The sequence below is a fragment of the Motacilla alba genome, chromosome 4 (genome assembly GCF_015832195.1).
Source record: "Motacilla alba alba isolate MOTALB_02 chromosome 4, Motacilla_alba_V1.0_pri, whole genome shotgun sequence".
NCBI lineage: Eukaryota > Metazoa > Chordata > Aves > Passeriformes > Motacillidae > Motacilla > Motacilla alba.
The window spans coordinates 16,584,293-16,602,477 of record NC_052019.1 but is presented as its reverse complement, the minus strand read 5'-3'; the positions used below and the strand labels follow the sequence as shown (position 1 = coordinate 16,602,477).

General features: G+C 37.4%; 1 protein-coding gene across 19 annotated transcripts in view; it reads right to left on the bottom strand.

The window, feature by feature from the left end:
- The window catches only part of SLIT2 (slit guidance ligand 2), a 258,771-nt gene that overhangs the window by 39,879 nt on the left and 200,707 nt on the right, over positions 1 to 18,185 (bottom strand). For all 19 annotated transcript variants that reach the window (XR_005256917.1, XM_038136577.1, XM_038136593.1 and 16 more), the window contains 8 exons: positions 15,025 to 15,168; positions 13,303 to 13,446; positions 11,995 to 12,161; positions 11,112 to 11,244; positions 6,855 to 6,923; positions 4,810 to 4,881; positions 4,515 to 4,586; positions 2,375 to 2,446 (listed from right to left, as the gene is read on the bottom strand). Coding sequence is in view for 18 of the 19 variants with exons in the window: in XM_038136577.1 (XP_037992505.1) it covers positions 2,375 to 2,446; positions 4,515 to 4,586; positions 4,810 to 4,881; positions 6,855 to 6,923; positions 11,112 to 11,244; positions 11,995 to 12,161; positions 13,303 to 13,446; positions 15,025 to 15,168 (873 nt within the window). In the remaining variant the exon portion in view is untranslated. The remainder of the gene's footprint in view (positions 1 to 2,374; positions 2,447 to 4,514; positions 4,587 to 4,809; positions 4,882 to 6,854; positions 6,924 to 11,111; positions 11,245 to 11,994; positions 12,162 to 13,302; positions 13,447 to 15,024; positions 15,169 to 18,185) is intronic.

Below are 18,185 nucleotides of genomic sequence, written 5' to 3'. Positions count from 1 at the left end.
CTGTTACAGCACTAAGTGTTTGGATTTGGGTTCTAGACCAAGAAGTGATTGTTTTAATAGAAACATAGTCCAGAAATGTAGATATTCTTAACAGAACTATGTGTGGACTTTGGTGAGCTAATACCAACTAGCTCTGTTTCACTATTGGTTTGTAACGGTGAAGATCAGCTGCATCAGCAGAGTGAAAGTGATTCTGGGCAATTTAAAAGATAAAAAGAATAAAGTATTTCTTCTGAAGCAGTCAAAAAAATTCCACAGAATTCTGCCCTGATATTTCTCCTTTTCAGTTTATGGCTCTCAGGCTGGTACAAACCATCTGTTTCTAAGCTTCCAAATTGGATTTAATTATTTCCTCTTTGGAGCTGTCTCACTGAACTTACAAATATGTGCAGAATTTTGTGAGAGTTTTCTGCTGCATAAGCAAATAAAACCACATTATCCTAGCTTAGTGGTAGTTACATAAGAATTGCTTCATTATGAAAGTAAATCCATTACTTCAAATAATGATCCTTGAGATTTTTTTAAATTAAAAAAAGGTAGCTAGAGATCTTCACAATTAATTTCTGTAACAGATTTTTATGTGTTTATTTTCTCTGCTATAAACTGGAAATACTCTTAAAACTCTGAAAACAATGAGACATTGTGTAGTTAATTTGGAAGATTGAAGCCTTGTGCTATTCTGTAAAGATCTACTCATGTTCCTTTCAAGAAATAAAGTAATCATAGAACTTTTAACAGATAATCTCAACATCTGCACATACTATCAGATGGCTGTATTAGAACATCCTCCTTCTCCAGATGTTTCAATACTTTCTACAGGTTTGAATCTGTGGGTCTTCTAGAGATACAAGAAAGTCCTTGGCAAGCAAAGGCAGTAGAAACTACCAGAGCTGAAACACTCTTTTCTGCCCCACTGAGCAGAAAGTCCTCTCATATTAATTTTTTTAATACATTCAAGCTGTACTCAAGAAAATACACATATTTGTCAGTCAGGCTTAAGTCAGAGCAGTTAAAAAAGGAGACTTAGTAACAAGGGAACTTTACATGCAAGCAGAAACACCTAAAATTTGTCCATTCTGTATTTGCAAAAGTGGATGTCAGCCTGAACTACCACAATTGTTCTGCTAAAATCAAAACATTAACAAGGATAACTGGTATCCATTAAGAAAAGAGTACCAGCAACAATCAAATCTATCCAAGTTTTACTGATATTTCATGCAGATAAATTGGTTTAATAGTACCATTTGAATTAATTATCAATGACTGAAAGCTTAATCACTATGAAATTTCTGAGAGCTAAATGTAAATGGCCAATACTAAATGAGAAACAGATAATTAAGTCTTTAACAACTGCTGCTGTTCAGAAACTTAAGCACCCAGATACATTTAAGGTACTAGTCAATATACTCCTCAAAGTCTTAATTATCCAGAAACACCATGAGGTTTGCAGAAGGTAGCTTGTTCTAACTTAGGTTCCCAATGAAAATGAAAAACTGGAAAACCATTGCCTCAAATTATGTTCTGAAATCAGATGTGATGTGTTTAGGGTCAACAAGACACTGACAGAGAATCATAGAATAATTTTCATCCATTCTCACCTCCTGCACAAAGCAGGGCTACCTTGGCAGTCAGGGTTGCTCAGGGCTGTTTCCAACTGAGCTCTGAAAATCTCCAGGCATGGAGATTCTCCTGCTTCTTTGGGCAACCTGGCTGAATTATCCTAACAGTGAAGAATTTTTCATTATGTTCAATTGAATTTCCCTTGTTGCAGGTTTTAATGCTTTACTCTCATTCTTCACTGTGCACCTCTGAGTCTCCATCATTGCTGTAATTCTTAGAGGCTTGAAGAGTTTTAGATCTCTCCTTGGCATCACCTTCTTCAGGCTGGATGAGCCCAGTTCCTGTAGCTTCTCCTTACAGCTCATATGATCCAGCCACCTCCCAACCCTGCTCGCCCCTCTGCTGGATTTGCTGTAGTTCATGAACATGTGCTCTGTACTGGAGAAACTGGACACACAGTCCAGATGTGGCCCGAGGAGGGCCAAGCAGAAAGGAGTGATCAGTATCCTCAATGCCCTGCCTGCTCACTTTCAAATTCAGCCCAGAGTGTCTTTAGCCTTCATTGCCATAAGGACACAGGGCAGACAAGTTCAGCCTGCAGCCCAAGCAGCAGGCCCAAGATTTTTGTGCTGAGCTGCTGCCAGCTCTCTGGCCAGTGGCCAGCCTCTACACAAGCATGAGCTTCTCCCAGAGAACTTCTTCACATTATATCTTTGTTTGGCTCCATGAATTTGGCTAAGCATAACAAAAAAAAAAAAAAAAAAAAAAAAAAAAAAAAAAAAAAAAAATTACAGTATACAAGCTGAATACTCACAGGTGTGATAATGCTGAAAGATCATTAAAGGCTCCTTCAGGAACAACAGAAATATCATTGCCATGTAAAGACCTTAAAGAGAGAAGAAACACGATAATATCAATACATAAAAAATCATCAGGTGAACTTGGCAAATTTAATCTTCTTTCAACAGTTTTCATCTTTTGACATATTTTTTTTCTTCCAGTTCCTCAGAGTTTCCAACTAGTCATGTTTTTTTTTTTTTGTTTTTTTTTTTTTGTAAGCTCTAACTGGCAGCCTACTTGTCATTTGATTTTTTTCATCCTGGGTTTTCATAAGAATTACAAATACTGTAATTATTTTAAAATTGAAAAATAAAAGTTGATAAAAGTAGGCACAACTATGCAAAGTAATGATAAGAGTTTCTGATTTTTTCAGCATCTCCCTGAAACTTGCATTAATTATGTTCATATGATCTTTTTAATCTTTTGTAAATTCATAGAACATACAGACATTGACTGTTAATAAAAGTACAAACACTTTTGTCCAAATTTAATAGTAGAGGTATAAAATGAAAGACTTCATTAAGCATCACTACTGGGAATAGTAATATCTCTTTTGTAGAAAACCTGCTGATTTTCACATGAAGTTCAGCAAGGGCAGGTGCTGGATTCTGCACCTGGCATGGGGCAATCCTGGATGTAGGTTCAAACTGAGGAATGAGATGCTGGAAAGCAGTGCCAGGAAAGGAACCTGGGCATCCTGGTCAGTGGGAAGTTGAACATGAGCCAGCAGTGCCCTGGCAGCCAGGAGGGCCAGCCCTGTCCTGGGGGGCATCAGGCACAGCATGGCCAGCAGGGCAAGAGAGGGGATTGTCCTGCTCTGCTCTGAGCCAGGGCAGCCCCACCTTGAAAATTGCAGTTTTGGGTGCCACAGTATAAGAAAGATGGAAAGCTAATACAGACTGTCCAAAGAAGACTACTGGTGGTACGAAGGGCTTTCAGAGGAAGCTGTATGAACAGAGGCTGAGGTCACTTGGTCTGCTCAGCCTGGAGGAGATTGAGGGGAGACCTCACTGCAGTCTGTAACTTCCTCAAGAGGGGAAGAGAAGGGGAAAGCACTGATCTCTTCTCTCTGGTGACCAGTGAGAGCACCCAAGGGAATGAAGCTGAGTTAGGGGAGGTTTAGATGGGGTATTAGGAAAAGGTTCTTCACCCAACCACCAGAAGGTGGCTAGGCACTGGAACAGACTCCCAAGGGGCCCCAGCACCAAGTCTAATGGAGCTCAAGAAGCATTTGGGCCATGCTCTTAGGTACCTGGTGTGACTCTTGGGGAAGATGCTGTGCAGGGCCAGGAGTTGGACCCAATGATCCTTGTGGGTCCCTTTCAACTCAGCTCATTCTGTGGTTCTGTGAAAAGTACCTCTCCTTATCTATACATTAATTCATTTACATGAATATCTAACACATACAGAATTCTAGTTCTTGAAATTATCCATATTGTTATTGAATAACTGAAGTTATGAAAGCACACTTACATAATGACATGCTTTAGGTATTTAGTCCAACCAAGTATTTAAATGGTTATAAATGACCCACATGGAGGAAAAAACTACATATTCTGCTGTGGACTTTTGAAAAGGAATTTTTTCAGGCTTTCTTCTTAATGCAAAACTGAAACTGTAAATGAGACTGACTGACTGTTCTTTATTTTCCTGTGTCCTGTCAACTATGTTTTTCCTAGTGGTAAAATGGAAAGTTTTCTAGCAACCAAAAAGTAAAGTTATTGATTTTCAATACTTAATCATGACATCACAGCTTTGGGAATACTCCTACATTAAATAAAACTAGACAAAGAAATTTACTGTTGGAATAAAAATATTCAAAATTCAGCTGCAACCCCCCTGACATATACTGAAGGAATTTATGCATATGGCATTTCTGCTAGACTTTAAAACTTTTAACAAGGAAGAACTTAACACAAAAAAAAAAAGAAATTCAGCTGCCATTAATAATCAGAAAAGTAAAAAGTGCATGTCTTAGATTTTTAAGGCTACATAATTATCACTTCTGAAATATTTGATAGGTTTTATATTCTGCTAACTTCCTATGGTTCTGCTATCTTCTGTACACAAATAAAAATTATGGAAAATAGAAATTATTAAAAAATAATACTTACAACAACCTAAGTGATTTCAACCCATCAAAAGTCCGTGCAGGAATACATCTTAGGCGGTTGTAACTAAGAATTCTGAAAATATACAAAATGCTGTCAGCAAGTGAATCAGTTATTCAGTAAACTGTGCAGAGCATGACCAAAATCAGCTTTTGCACAGATATCCAGTTAGGAAACAAGTTATTTTACAGCCTCCAAACCAAGCAAGTTTTAATATTAACTAAACACCCTTTCTTTCCAAGACAGAAACCCCCACTGTAATGCTTCCAAAGAGTCACTGTTACATGTTTAAACTTACAAGGTCAGCAGCTGAGTCATGTTGCTGAAGCTCTGATTAGAAAGAGTGCTGATTCTGTTGTTACTTAAATCTCTAAAAAATAAATTCAGAAATTCAGACCTTAAAATGACTGCCCCAGTCCCAAAACACTGTAAGTTAAACAGACATATTTTCATTAGTAGAATTAGTATTATCATTGATATAGCTATTTAAAGCAGCACCTGTTTTTACTTTCACATGCCATATACAAGCCCAGCAAGTGTTTAGCTTGATGAATAAAAAGCATTTCCATTTCATCACAGATGAAAAAGCAGTGCAATGCATTCTAATACAACAGCAATGTTCATCATGCTACCAAGTTAATTACGCAGTCCTTCATGAACTCAAGCACAAAAATGAAAGTAATATTTTAAAGTGGAAGTAATTCTAGTCATGTCCCTAATGACACCTAAGTAAATATCATTTAATACTCTACTTAACACTTACATGATGAAGACATCAAAGCCCAGAGCTATTATTATAAAGAACTTAGATTTATAGTAAAAGCCTTAATGTCTTCTTTGTTCAAAATTCTAATGAATAAAATCTTAAACACAATTATGATGGAAGCTGTAGAGTCATGCTGGTAGCTTCAAAGATGCTGCATTAAATGTGAATACTATCTGTTCTTTATTCTCATATTGTGCTTTACTTTTCATTTTATGTTGACTATTTCAGTATTGTTTCATGTATTTTGTGGTGAAATACTGCCCTTGTTTTTTGAGGGAACCTTGATAAATTAACTTAAGAGCACTGTTGAATAGCTGTGCAATATACATATTTCCCCACTTGAAATTTTTATGAAAGCATTAAAGAACACTGACTCATAATAAACATACTAGGCAACTATAACAGAGAAATACATTTAAAAGAGAAAGAAAAATATAAAAAACCCCAACTTTCTTTGTTAATCTGGAACTCAGGAGAATTGTATGTAATTATTTTTTTGACCTCAGGATTATATATAGTGGTTTCTTTTTCCAAACACAGCTAAGGAACATTCTCAACTACATAACAGCAATATGAGTAAACATACAGAAGACTTTAAAATAATCTGCCCTGCAGATCTCATAAATGGAGACTGTTAATACTCATTTGCATTCTATTTACCATTCATCAATTCATAACTTCCCTAAACTATTCACAAAGATTTTCTACAAGTTCTACACAGGATAGACTTGAAAATATTGCAAGGTTTTTTTTCCATTATATTATTTGAAAAATGCAAAAAGTTTTGAAAGTATGGTTTTTAAAAAATTTGTGACTGTGACTTCTTTTGTTTAACATTAAGTAAACAAAGGAAATCAAGTTCTTGTTTTTGAATTGTGCTAAACCCAGTGAAAAATGAAATTTAAGGGATTCTGTTTTTCCCCTCACTTTTCATTCTTATTATAATGAAACCAAAAACTGCTTTCAGAATGTAACACAGTTCAGCCTCAGCTGGTATAAATTTTTATAATCCTAACAAAGACCATGGAATTACAGCTGGAATTACAGGCATTTACATCTACAGTCTTCCTGTTTTTCCTCACTGTACACTTAAAAGGTACAGGAATCATATTCAAATCATCTATGAGGTAGCAGTAATAAATTTTAGAGCAACTAGAGTTTTGCCTAAAATCACATAGTGAGTCAGCAATTGAGTTGGCAGCAAGGCCTTTTAGACAAGATCTCTCCTTGGGTCATGAAAACCATATACTGTGGGAGAAACAATTACCCTGATTTTAAAAGATCTTGTGTCTCTTTTGAGGGCAACTATAATTTTTACTTTGTTATTTTACTTTGTTATTTTATGATGTAATCACTGGAATAAAATACCCATGCTCATAAAATGTGACTGAGTATATTATATGTAGGATGTAATAAGTAGAATAAAATATCCTCAGTTATAAAAAATGATTGGGTATTTTCTGAAAGGTATGATACATTTTACAGGCTTTTTCTTAGAAATAAATTCAGGTATAATTTGAGTAAGGTATTTTGTTTTGCTTTTACTTCCAGTAGAGAACGCTGCTTAAACTACTTACATGAGTGTCAAATGCTTGTAGTTGGAAAGCTCTTTTGGAACAAGGGTAAACTGATTTCCATCCAAATAACTAAATCAGAAAAAAAAACAAAAAAAAACAAACAAAGAGCATTATGTATTTCATTAAATAGGAGCATCTTCATCCACTAATCTCAGAATCCAACAGTAAAGTGAATAGCAAATGAATGCATACTCTTCCATTTTACAAGAAAACTTGCTTACAAATTTTGGTTTTTAGAGATACAACTGAGGATTTGTAGCCTAAGATCCAAATGCTACTGTATGAAGTAACACAATAAAAAAATATCTCTTGCATTATAGCTTCTGTTATTTCAAAATGACATCTTTATCATCTCCATTTCCCACACACCTACAGAGGAAAGGTAAATCTCACTTCAACAAATCACATTAAATGTGGATTTTTAGCTATCATAAAAAGAAACAGACCCTGCATTGTGCAGGTAGTCCTTTACACTGCAAACAGCAAGGTCTGGTTTTAGCTCTAACAGCAAATTCGTTATGCCTGTGGTTCAGGTCACCTTTCTTAATTTATCCCTGTAAATTTCGTGCTACATCAGGATACCATGATACAGTCCTGTTCCTGTGAAGTATGTTAGTGACTGAAGACAGCAATCAATTACCCTTCACTAGTAAAGTTAGATTTTTTTCCCCCTCTCAGTAGGTTCACAGCTCCTGTATTATATTGCTCACTCTTCTTCCATGCTCATAATTCTCAATAAGAGACCCTCTCATCCTTGGAGTTAATGGTTCAGAGCCATCAAACCGTACTGGCACCGGCACTGCAGGCAGAGGAAGGTAACAAGCCTTGTCTAAAAAGCTTCCAGTGTGCAGCCAGACATAACGAAGTACAAGTGGAGGGGTTCTTCATGTAACCAGGGCAAGTAGTTTAGAGTTTATAAGAAGTGCTGAATTTACCTGATGGTTTGAAATGAAGCAGATAGTGGCAAGAAGATTAAAGGTCTTTGGTTTCTCAGCTGGGGAAAATGACTTAGCTGATGGTGGTATTTATGTTTCCTGAAACCCAAGTGGAAACTACACCCTCATTATCCCTATTCAAAGAAGATATTTTTGCTATCCAAATACTCGCAACATGCCTGAGCTAAGAGCAGTCTTTGATGGAGACATTTTTAGTTTTATTTTGAGCTTAATATCTTTACGTATGCTGTAGCATTTTTAGAAACTTCAGTCTTGACTAAACGGATGAGCTGAAACACAGTTAAACATCACAAAAAACTATCTTCATCTAATCAAAAGGCTGTCTTTCTTTCTTGTTTTTTTGTTCTTTGGACTCTGACTTTCTAGGGCTGCTTGCCAAATCCAAAATATGTCTCGACAAACTTTATACTTACACTATGGTAATGATGGTGAATAGAGCATAGGCTTATGTAATTAATTATTAAAAAAACCCCAACTTTTAGAATTTTTGAAGAAGTAAGTATTCTGAGGACATTCTTTTATCAACAGATACATTAGGTTATATTACTAAGCTTCATTAGAACTGAAGTACTACAAGTATCCACTTGCCTGATAAAAATTCCTTCTTCTTCAAATGAAGCAACTATTGAGATATTTTATAAAACACACCTATTTGATCAAGAATCTCAAAACAAACAAATATCTCAATTTTTAGCATCATCTTTTCCCTTTCATAATGCATAAAAGTTTGCTCATATGGTCTTATGAGAATCTTACTCAGTTAATATCTTCAAAGAATACATAAGGTAGCAAGCTCTTTTTTATGTCTCTGTTACTGTCCACCTGCATATTCAATTAGTATCTTTCAAAAAATGCAATCTTAGCAATTTTTCTCATAGAAAAAATGTTTCAATAGGTTGGTAAAATAGCCCAGACTTTATAAAAATGCCTATGGAAAAAGACATTCTATTAAAACCAGTATTTTTGCAATATCACTAAACTATCATAATCTCTGCATCATAGAATATCCTGAGTTGGAAGGACCACAGAATCATTGCAAGGGACCTCTAGAGATCATTCAGTCCAAACCCCCTGCCAAGGCAGGGTTACCTAGAGCAGGTCACACAGGAACACATCCAGGTGGATTTTGAATGTCTGCAGAGAAGACTCCACAACCTCCCTGGGCAGCCTTTTCCAGTACTCTGACACCCTCAATGTAAAGAAGTCCTTCCTCATGTTGAGGTGCAGCTTCTTGTGGCTTTGTTTATGGCCATTAGTCCTTGTCCTACTGCTGGGCACCTTCCTGTTGACACCAGCCTTTGAGATATTTGTATGTATTGATGGGATCCCCTCTCAGTGTTCTCCAGAATAATCAGGCCCAGCTCCCACAGTCCCTCCTCACCTGAGGACAGATTCTCAGCACCTAATCACCTTTTTTGCATCCACTGGACCCTATCCAGTAACTCCTTGTCTTTCTTGAACTGTGGAAACCAGAATTTAACACAATACTCCAGAACTGGCCTCACAAGGGTTGAACAGTGAAGGAGGATCCCTTCCTTTGACCTGCTGGTTACACTTTTCCCTAATGCATGTCAGGATGGAGGCCAACTCCTGGCTCTGCTCAGGACAGCCCCTAGAGTAACAGCACGTGCCTGAGAGCATTGTCCAAACACTTCTTGGAATCCGGTAGGCTTGGTGCTGTGACCACTGCTCCAGTGTCCAGTGTCTGACCACCCTCTGAAGAAGAACCTTCTTTTGGCATAATTTTACTTCATACTGATGTGAAAGTGACTGGTTCATAGTTACCAGAGTTAATTCTCTTGCCCTTCTCAAAAACTGGGACATTTGCCAGCTTCCAGTTGACTGGGATCTCTCTAGATTACCAAGAACAGACAGAAATCATTGGGAGAGGCCTTGTAATGGCATCAGCCATCTCTTTGGGTATTTTTGGATTAATTTCATCAGGCCCTATAGACTTAGAGAAAGCCAGAGGAAGCAGCAAATCCTGTGCAAGTTTGGAGTTGGCTGGGTGTTAATAATTCTCACAGTCATGGTCCTTCAGCTCAGGGCATTGGGGCCCTCAGAGCTGATCACTGGTATTGAAGACCTAAGTGAAGAAAGCATTAAACATTTCTGCTTTGTCTAAGTCCCTGTTTGTGAGGTGACCATATTCATTGAACAATTGACCAGTGTTATTTCTGGGCTGCCTTTTGCTACTAAGATATTTTAAAAAGCTCTTTCTATTGTCCCCAGCAGTACTGGCCAGCTTCAGCTCTAATTGGGCCAATTTTCTTCCTACAGTAACAAGCAGCCCCTCTATATTCCCCCCATGTCACCCACTGGATGTACACTTTTTATTTTTCGTTTATCTGCCTTCTTAGAAGGGAGATCCCTTCTTAGCTGAGCTGGCCTTCTGCCTCACCTGCTTGGCTTCTGACATTTTCTAATTGCTTGCTCTTTAGCTCTTAACAGGTGGTACTTAAAAAGTGACCAGCACTGATGCACCTCAGTACCTTCCAAAGCACTTCCCATGGACATCTTACTAGCTCCCTGAGCAGCCTGAAGTCTCCTCTCTTCATATTCAGAGTTGAAGTTTTGCTGGCACTTTTCCTGCTGTCGACCAAGATTTTAAACTCGACTGCTTTATGACCACTGCAGCCAAGACAGACACCAGATGCCACTTTACTCACAAGGCTCCCTTGTTAGACATGCAACAAATCCAGGAGAGCAGCTTTCCTAGCTCACTCCTTTAGTACCATAAAGCCATTGTCCAGGTGTTTTTAACTCCTCAACACAGATGAAGGTCATTGATTTAGAGGATTAAGGTGCTTGATTTAGAGATAAAAAGTATTGATTTAGAGGTATAAAAAACATGTTCATTATGAAAACACATTCATATTATTGGTTTCTTTTTGCTTTTTCATGTAATTGAACTTCATTCCTTTCTAACTGACCAGAGATTAATCAGATTCACTGTTGCCCTTAATTCAACCCAATGTAACATGATATCCACACACTTATACAGTGGTTCAGTTCTGGGGATATAAAATCTGTGAGAGATTACAATTTTATGCATATATATTTTTAAAGCTTTTTCAGTAACAGTTCTTAAGAGTGGCTTGGGACTTACAAACCATTGTTAATTCAAACTTAACCTCCAGTTTCTCAAGACAATGTGGAAGTCTTTATAAAGCAGTGGATTAACAAATTTCAACTCATCTACTAAATTCAATTCTTCATTTTCTTTTCCCCTCATTCTTGACACTGACAATAAAAATCTGACATTAATTTTCATAAAAGTGAAAAAAAGCAAGCCACTTACAGTTCAGTCACATCTTTTGGGATGCCTTTAGGCAAAGCTTTTAGACCTTTGTTGCTGCAGCGAACTACTGTGTCCAAACAAGTACACTCCGCAGGGCAGCGGGCCAGGGGAGAACAGCTATTGTCATCATTTCCTGGTTAATAAAAACAAAGAGATGCAAAGATTACTGATAAATGTCTCTTCAGTATTAGCAATCATAGCCCACCTGGATTTTCTTCAAGCCAACCAGATATTTCAGCATCATAATATCTCAGGGTAGGGAAAAAAAATTACATCATCTATGTAAATCATCATTTCAAGAATTTACATTTCAGGTGATGCTTTACTTAGTACAATGCTGGTTTATTATGTAAGAATGCTATTATATGGAAAAAAATCATTAAAGAAATAATAAATCTCGAAATGAAAGACAATAAACTTTAAAAAGTATTAAAAATAGTCTCTTTAAAAAAATATACAGCCTTGAAAACTGACAAACCATTAATGCAGTAAATGGAAGTATGTGTGAGAGAAGCAAGATAGCAGCCTTTCTTTTAATTAAGAGTTAATGAAGCCACAAGCTATACCATGTCATGTTATTTGATCAAGTAACCTGAAAGTGTGCTTGAAAATAATCTCATCTGTACAACAACATTTGATCAATATTTTATACTATTTATATATTATTATTACAGTAGTGAAGATAGGCAAGGAAAATTTTGAAGGAATATATACAACAGCCAATGCTTGCTGATCATCCAAAATTGAGTTGAAAATTTTTAAACTGACACAGAAACTGAGCATTGAAGGCCTTTAAAGTGCAACACTTTGGGATCTCTGGGATCCATGAAGCTATCTATATGAAAGCTGGAATTATAAAAGGTTCAAAAATTAATTTCCTTACCATCATCACATGTAAAATCCTGAATGGCCACATCCTGGATCGGAATCTCCTTGAGGAAGTAGGGTTTCTGGCAGCGAGGGTTCCCCGTCACAATGCGCTTCTTCCTCAGCCAGTCTCCAAGCCACGCGAGGTGGCAGTTGCAGTTGAAGGGATTGGCCAAGAGGTTTCTGAGAACCACAGGAAAGTTTATCTCAGATGACACCATCCTTTCACCCTAAGGATTCTACTTCTATTTTCAAAAAAAACTTACCTTAAATGCTGTTCTTCAAACACTACTGTGTGCAAACCACAGGTGAAAGGTATAATTTAGGCTTTGTGTGGTGAATCTTGATACAACTTGTTTAGAAATAATTTAAAACTGTCCAAGAGCTGACTTCATGTCACGCCACTCTGTACCAATAATGCAATAACTCCATATAGAGATGGAGGCTGATTACTTTACATTATTAGCTTTAACCTGACAAAAGGCATTCCATTAATTTATCATCTCAAGATTTCCATCTTTTATTTGCTCCAGAGAATAAATTTCCTTTCTGAAGTGACAGCTAAGCTGATTACATGCCAGTTACAAAAATGAATTTACTTCTAAAAGCCTCAGTACTTTTGGCATCTCCTTATTTCAGCACAAACATATTGACAATTCCATTATTTATAAACATGTCATCCTTAATACACAAAATTAGTAACTGGGTGCAAAATGTCACTTTTCTTGTAAAAGGAGGATTAAATATTTTCCTGAATGATGCTACCTACAACCAGCACTTCTTCATGAAACTGAGTGGCACCTTTGCTTACTCTTTTAAATTCCCTTAAATCACATCACATTTAAATTAAAAAAAGGATGCTTCTTTTTATAGAAAATGAGATTGAAGCTTCCTTATAAAACACATATGAATTAAGATTCTCAGCAGGCCAAATAAATTGAAGCTAGTAATTGGGTGGCACAGGGCAGAAGGACAGACAACATGGTAATCTAGCCAGCTGTGATTGTGTGCTGCCTAGCCAAAATGTGGATTTCTACCCTGGTTTAGATAAGTGGGCTTCCACGAGGGGTGTAAGCAGAATGTTTTTCCTGCATTCTTAGACACTTCTGGAAACCAGACTAATGCTGTATCATACAGCACCATGAAAACATACTCTTCATGTGCCCAAGATGGTCCAGAAAACAGAATTTCTCAAAAATGCCTCTGTGAAATGCTTTTATCCCTGAACTTCACTGAGTGCTGTGAAATCACACATCAAAGTTTTAGGGGAAATGCCCCCCAAAGGTCAGAGGTGTAAATGTGGTAAAGGACGAGCGTGACTTACAGGGTGGAGAGCGAATGCAGCGTGTCGAAGGAGCCAGGTGCCACGGTGGTGATCTGGTTGTCATACAGCGACAGCAGGCGGACAGAGCTCAGCCCTGTGAAGCTGTCATTTCCCACACAGCTCACCCTGTTGCTCCTCAGCATCCTGAGAAAGAAGGGTCAGCATTTTTCAGCTTAGCCTGGGCAGGGACCAGGGCTGAAGTGGCTGCTGGAGTGAGAGCCGAGAGATGGGACTACAAAGGGGCTGCTGCCAGCAAAGGGACCACCAGTGCAGTGACCCTTGTGCTGCCTGTCACTCACTGAAGGGTGAGTGAAGAGACTGAGTGCAGTGTGTGTGGAGCAGGCTGGAAGACAAAGGTGGGTGGGTGGGTAGGTTTCACAGAGGCAAGGGGTGTTTTGCGGAATCGCAGAATGGGTATGGTTGGAAAGGACCACTGGAGATCATCCGGTGTAACCTTGCTCAAGCAGGGTTCCCTAGAGCTCTTCCCTAGAGAGTTACTCAGGATTGTGTCCAGATGGCTTCTGAGTACCTCCAGATGAGACCCACAACCTCTTTGGGTAACCTGCTTCAGTTTCCCCTAAGTGTTCGAGTTTTTTTTTCTTTTTCTTTCAATACCAGCAGCAGTAACTAGGAATTTTTAATTGACATGAAAGGAAACTGATTGAAATTCCCCAAATCAAAAAAACACAGCAGCCCTCTCTTCATGTTTCGAAGGATGATGACTCCAGAACTGCTATTTATATAGAGTAGAGGCTTGTACCAGCTTACCTCCTCTTGAGATCACTTTCACTTCATTTTATTTAGGACAGATTCTAGAAACCACTTCTACTGCATTCAAAAACATTTCATTCAAATGAAATCAGCATTCCTCCTCAGCATGACTCTAAGACAGTACAAATTTCCGAATCCTAAGCTATTCTAAAATCTCTAAAATTTCTATAAAACATAAGATCTTTGAAGTTTGTTGTTCTCCTCTCTGTCCACCAAAAGACGGTAATTTCCTCCCTTGCTCTTGTCTAGGACTAGCTGCTTTAAACAATTTTTGCAGCTTTAACTGCAAGGTTAGAAACTGTAGACGTGATTTATTTAAAATACCTAATGTCTGTGGACAGCTGAAGCCCCAAAGACTATTTAATCTTGGCTCTGGTCTGCAGATCAGAAGGACAGGCTCTCTGAAGAAGGCCAAGATTCTGTAGATTGTATAAACATCTTTTTTGAGTGGAAAGAACTAAACTGCTTCATGGAAAGAATGAAAGAGTTCAAGCTATAGTGCTTTTAATCTTGCCTTCACTGTTGAAATGACAAAAAAATTACTTAGGAGAGAATAATTTCCCAAATTTCAATACACACCAGAACAATTTCTTCCTCCAGCAAAATTCCCAGTAATGGTTGAGCTGAAATTAATCAGACTCCATTACATGAAATGTGTAATTCCCATGCAAAATTCTGTTACTTTGATGATTATTCCCATTTCCATTTCTGAAGTTGGATGTTTACCCATTCTCAAATGCTTCATTGCTTTAGAGGACCCAGTATACCCATAATTAATAACTAATAAATTAGTATAATGTATAGCTTCTAATGAAATAGGAATAAAAACCAAAATATGCTTGAATAATCCATAGCTAATTCTCCAAAATAATTTTAAAGACAGATACAATATTATTCTCAAAAATACCTGTGAGAAAAGAAAAATAAAACCACACAAATAAATATACTTACAGTGTTTTGAGACTTTCTAGTCCTTTGAACATTTTGTGTTGAACACTTTCCAAGCGATTGCTTGTGAGCAATAGTTCATTCACACCAGAAGCTCCATCAAATGCTCCTTCTTCTATATCTGTAATCTTGTTATTGCTCAGGTTTCTATTACACATTAACACAAACAGACAAGAACTGAGGGGATTTTCTTTTATAAGTGTCCTAAATTAACTGCTAAATGCTGCAGTCTGAATAAATTCCAAGAAAGACTTAGAAACTTAATTTTCCACTAAGCTTGGAAAAGACCTCCAAATCCTCAAATGCAATCTTGATGCAATAGCCAGTTCGTTGTGTAAAAGAACAAAATATAAATACATCATTCAACTTCAAACAAGTAAAAAAAAATTCAATGCCCTTCTAATTAAGAAAGTAAAGATTTTTAAAGTAATCTTTGAAAGATGGTTTTTAAATAATGGCAATTACCCAAACTATGCTGCTGCCACATAAGAACATATTTTCCTAATTTTGAATCTTATCAGTAACCATATTTTTTCAGGTCTCCAGACTTTGCAGCATTTTTAGATGAATTAATAACAAAATTATACTGTATGACTACAGCACAACTAACCTCTGATTTATTGTATCTTGATAGACAAATATAAGAAAACAGTATAAACAGCAACATATGTAAAGGAAATGTGTGAATATAAACAGTACATGAAATGTTAATAATTTATGACATTAGCTAGAGTGGAGGGTTTGTAAGCAAGATAATTGCATGCATCTGCAATTTGCCTGTAAAGTGGATCAAAATGTGGGGGAAATGACCGAAAATATTGCCAAAATACTTAGTGTTTACAATTTTAGTTGAAATATGGAAATTACATCCCAAATATGTAGTATCTGTACTATATATACACAAAACCAAACAAATGCAACAGCACACATTTTCCTAAATATTTTTCATATTAGTGCCCTTTTGTTTTGTTTGTTTCATATAATTATTTACATATATTACAGAAGCACATAGCTACACATTAAACAGTGTTATAATACGCTACTGATTTTTAAAAAGGTCTTAAAAACTCTCTGAGACAAAGTGAATGGAAGTTAAGCTAAAGACTATTTGATGGAATTAATGGTGTTGGGAAGAAAATCAAACATTATTTGATACAAATTCTAGAAAGGTGTTTAAATCATTCAAAAAAAGAAAGATAATATTTGTTAGCGAAAAAACCCAGGAAATAGTGCCTTAATCTTCAGTGCTGACTACTCTTTCTAGCCTAGCTGAAATGTAACCTTCACCTTGCCTGTAATGAAGGGTACAATCATGTCATCAGTTAGGTGGGATAGGACCTTTAATATCATCAAGTCCAAGCATCTAATCCAGTACTGCAAAGTCCATTACAAAAATGTATCCGTAAATCTTTTAAATTTCTCCAGGGATGGCAACACCACCACTCCCTGAGTGACCAGGGAGTCACTGTTCCACTGCTTGACAGCCATGGAGAAACCAAACTAAACCTCCTCTGCTGTGATTTGCTATCATTTCCTCTCATCTTGTCACTTGTCACCTGTGAAAAAAGGACAGCCCCCACCTCACTACAACCTCCTTTCAGATACACACAAAGAGCGATAAGGTCCCCACTGAACTTCCATTTCTCCAGGCTAAACAACCCATTTTCTTATGCTCCTCATCACACTTGGGCTCCATACTCTCCAGCAGCTTTGTTACCCCTCTCTGGACTCTTTCCAACACCTCAATGTCTTTTTGGTAGAGAGGAATCCAAAACTCAACAAACTACTCAAGATGTGCCCTCACCAATGACAAGCACTGAGGGACAAGCACTGCCCTGGTCCCGCTGGCCACACTGTTGCTGATACAGGCCAGGTACTATTTGTCTTCTTGGCCACCTGGGCACATGCTGGTTCATGTTCACCTGGCTGTTAACCAGCATCCCTAGATCCTTTTCTGCTGGGCAGCTTTCCAGCCACTCTTCCCCAAGTCTGAGCACTGTCTGGGGATGTGATGACAGTGTAGGACCTGGCACTTGGACTAGCTGAATCTCACACCATTGGCCTTTGCCCATCTGTCCAGCCAGTCCAGATCCCTCTGCAGAGACTACCTACCCTACAGCAGATCAACACTCACACCTAACATGGTGTCATTTGCAAACTTGTGGAGAGTGAATTTAATCCTCTCATCCAGACAATCAACACACGGATGAAATACAACTGATATGAAGCCCTAGGGAACACCATTTGTGACTGTCTGCCGACTGGATTTAACTTCATTCACCACCCTCTGGGCCCAGCCATGCAGCCATTCTTTTACCCACTGAAGTATATGTCTGTCCAAGCCATGATCAGCCAGTTAAACCAGGAAAATGCTGTGGGAAATGGTGTCAAAGGCTTAACTAAAGTCTAAGTAGAAAACATCCACATTTACTGCTTTCATTTAGTTTCACAGTGGAGCTGTTCAGTCTGCAAGGTGCTATGGAAGACTAGAAGCAAGAAACTCATTATTTTTAATCTCAGATGGCTTGTTCATGTCAAGCCCTCAGTTTCCTAAAACCTTTTCTGTTCTTGCTGTAACATGGATACTACTTCACATAGATATTTTAAAGATTAATGTTGCATAGCTAATCAATGCTGCAGTGCATACACATGCTTTAGTACTGATGAAGCATCAAATCAATGAAACATTTAGGCCTCAATTTTTCAATGTCATCTGTGCAGAAAGATCTTTGCACCTTATTTGACCCTCCAGAAGAAATATGAGCTTCCTAGAAATATAGAATTCACTCATTTTGGTGTCTCTGCAACACCAGTACTTCCTTCCAGTGATGCTTAAGCAGTCACTGTATTATTCTCTCAATGGAAGAATATTGTAACAACTGATAACTGTATTAGGAAGTTATGAAGCAGTATTATTAAAATAGTTAACTCTTCATTAATATTTTTTTTCATTTCATTTTTTCCCTTTTCAATTAACCACATTTTAAGCCTTTGGGACTTCCGACAGACAGCTACACCAAGACTGATGATTATTCATCCTTTTTTTTTCCCTTTTGTCTTCAACACCTCCTGAACTTAAAAGAAATATTGTTAAATATGAAGATCTGATATTTGTATAAATGTGTGTGTATGCATGTGCATGTATGACACATCAAGCAGTTTAT